At 53.5% G+C, this 1,356-nt stretch overlaps 1 protein-coding gene across 1 annotated transcript in view; it reads left to right on the top strand.

Annotated features, from left to right (window-relative positions):
* Window positions 1–59: 59 nt before the first annotated feature.
* Window positions 60–1,356, top strand: part of ANKRD31 (ankyrin repeat domain 31) — a 150,344-nt gene continuing 149,047 nt past the window's right edge. Inside the window, exon 1 of the mRNA XM_014549846.1 lies at window positions 60–263. Coding sequence (XP_014405332.1) covers window positions 160–263 — 104 coding nt within the window. The 5' untranslated portion in view covers window positions 60–159. The remainder of the gene's footprint in view (window positions 264–1,356) is intronic.

Genomic DNA, 1,356 nt, shown 5'->3' with positions numbered 1-1,356 from the left:
CCACGACGACCCTCCTCAGCGCACCGTGCAAGGCCAGGCTCCCGCCCGGAATTTTGTTTTTAACTCACAACGTAAAGAGGCGCTCACAGAGCCTCCTTGTTGCGGGAAGGGGAGAACTGGAGAGCGAGGATAAAAAAGGACTCCGAGTGCGAGGTGAAGATGGAGAAAGGCGCCCAGGCCCCAGACTGGGACAGCGATGAAACGGTGATAGACGGGTCAGTGACGGAGAGTGACCTGGAGGACGAGGAGCTGCCCTGGAGCAGGTGACCATCAGCCCCCGGTGCTGGGGCGGGTGGCCGCCCTGAGGCCCGCACCGGCGCCGGGTGGGCAGACATTACCAGACCCTCGTAGGTAGAGGCCTTGTGAGGCCGCCAGGCCTGAGCTGAGAACCCGTAAATAAACAAGGCCACAACCCCCAACTTAAGACAAAACGAGCTTTAGAGGAGCAGGCTTTATGGCATTAAAAAAATAAAATAAAAGTAAAAAAAGCCTTTACTCTTAGCCTGAGGCCGTAAGCCCTTTTAAACAGGCCAAAACGTAGTGGGTCTACACAGCTGCAGTGCATTTTGCTTCCAGCAGCTTGTAGCTCAGGTCTAGGAGACGGTCAACATCATCTCTCGGGAGGAGAGTGTGTGATGGGAGAACCGGATACCACCAAACTGGAAACCGGGATTCCCTAAGAATCAAAGAAGGCAGCAGTTTAGTCCATCAACACCTTCTTGAACACACGTCGCTTTCAGTGCTAGATTCGGGGAAAGGATAGAAGAGCTGGGGCCCCTGCCTTTGGAAGGACACGTGCACACAATCTCCCTGCAGTGTGGGCAGCCCCGGGTGGTTGAGGAGCACGGAGAGTCTGTCATCGCAACCCAGGTGGCCGTCGGAGCTGGTTGGGGTTATGTCTGAGTCCAGGCTCGAGGACGGGGTAGGAATTAGCCAGACGGAGAACAGGAGGCGTTCTAGGCCAGGGTGTGGCTGTGGGACATGGCATTGTGTTGTGTGTGTTGGAATGTACGGTTAGCACTTACCGAAGTGCCGGATGCTGGGGTGGGGGGTGGTGGGCGGTGAGTCTGGTAGGCTGAGGTCTTCTAAGGCCTCAGATATCCCGCATGTGTCCTTGTGAAATGTTAGGTGGAGGAGCAGCCTTTTCAGATTTTTGTTGACTCCAGCATGTCCTAGACCAGGGCCTTTTATTTCATTTATTTATTAATTAATTTATTTTTAAGACAGGGATGTCCACTCTCACCACTCCTTTTAAAAGATATATACTTTTATTGTTTTCGGAGAGGAAGAGAGAGAGAGAAACATCCATGATGAGACAATCATTGATTGGCTGCCTCCTGCCTGCCCCCCCCCCCC

This window comes from Myotis brandtii, unplaced genomic scaffold (genome assembly GCF_000412655.1).
Source record: "Myotis brandtii unplaced genomic scaffold, ASM41265v1 scaffold115, whole genome shotgun sequence".
NCBI classification, from domain to species: Eukaryota; Metazoa; Chordata; class Mammalia; order Chiroptera; family Vespertilionidae; genus Myotis; species Myotis brandtii.
The sequence above is the reverse complement of the archived record's forward strand: the minus strand, read 5'-3'. Positions and strand labels throughout refer to the sequence as shown.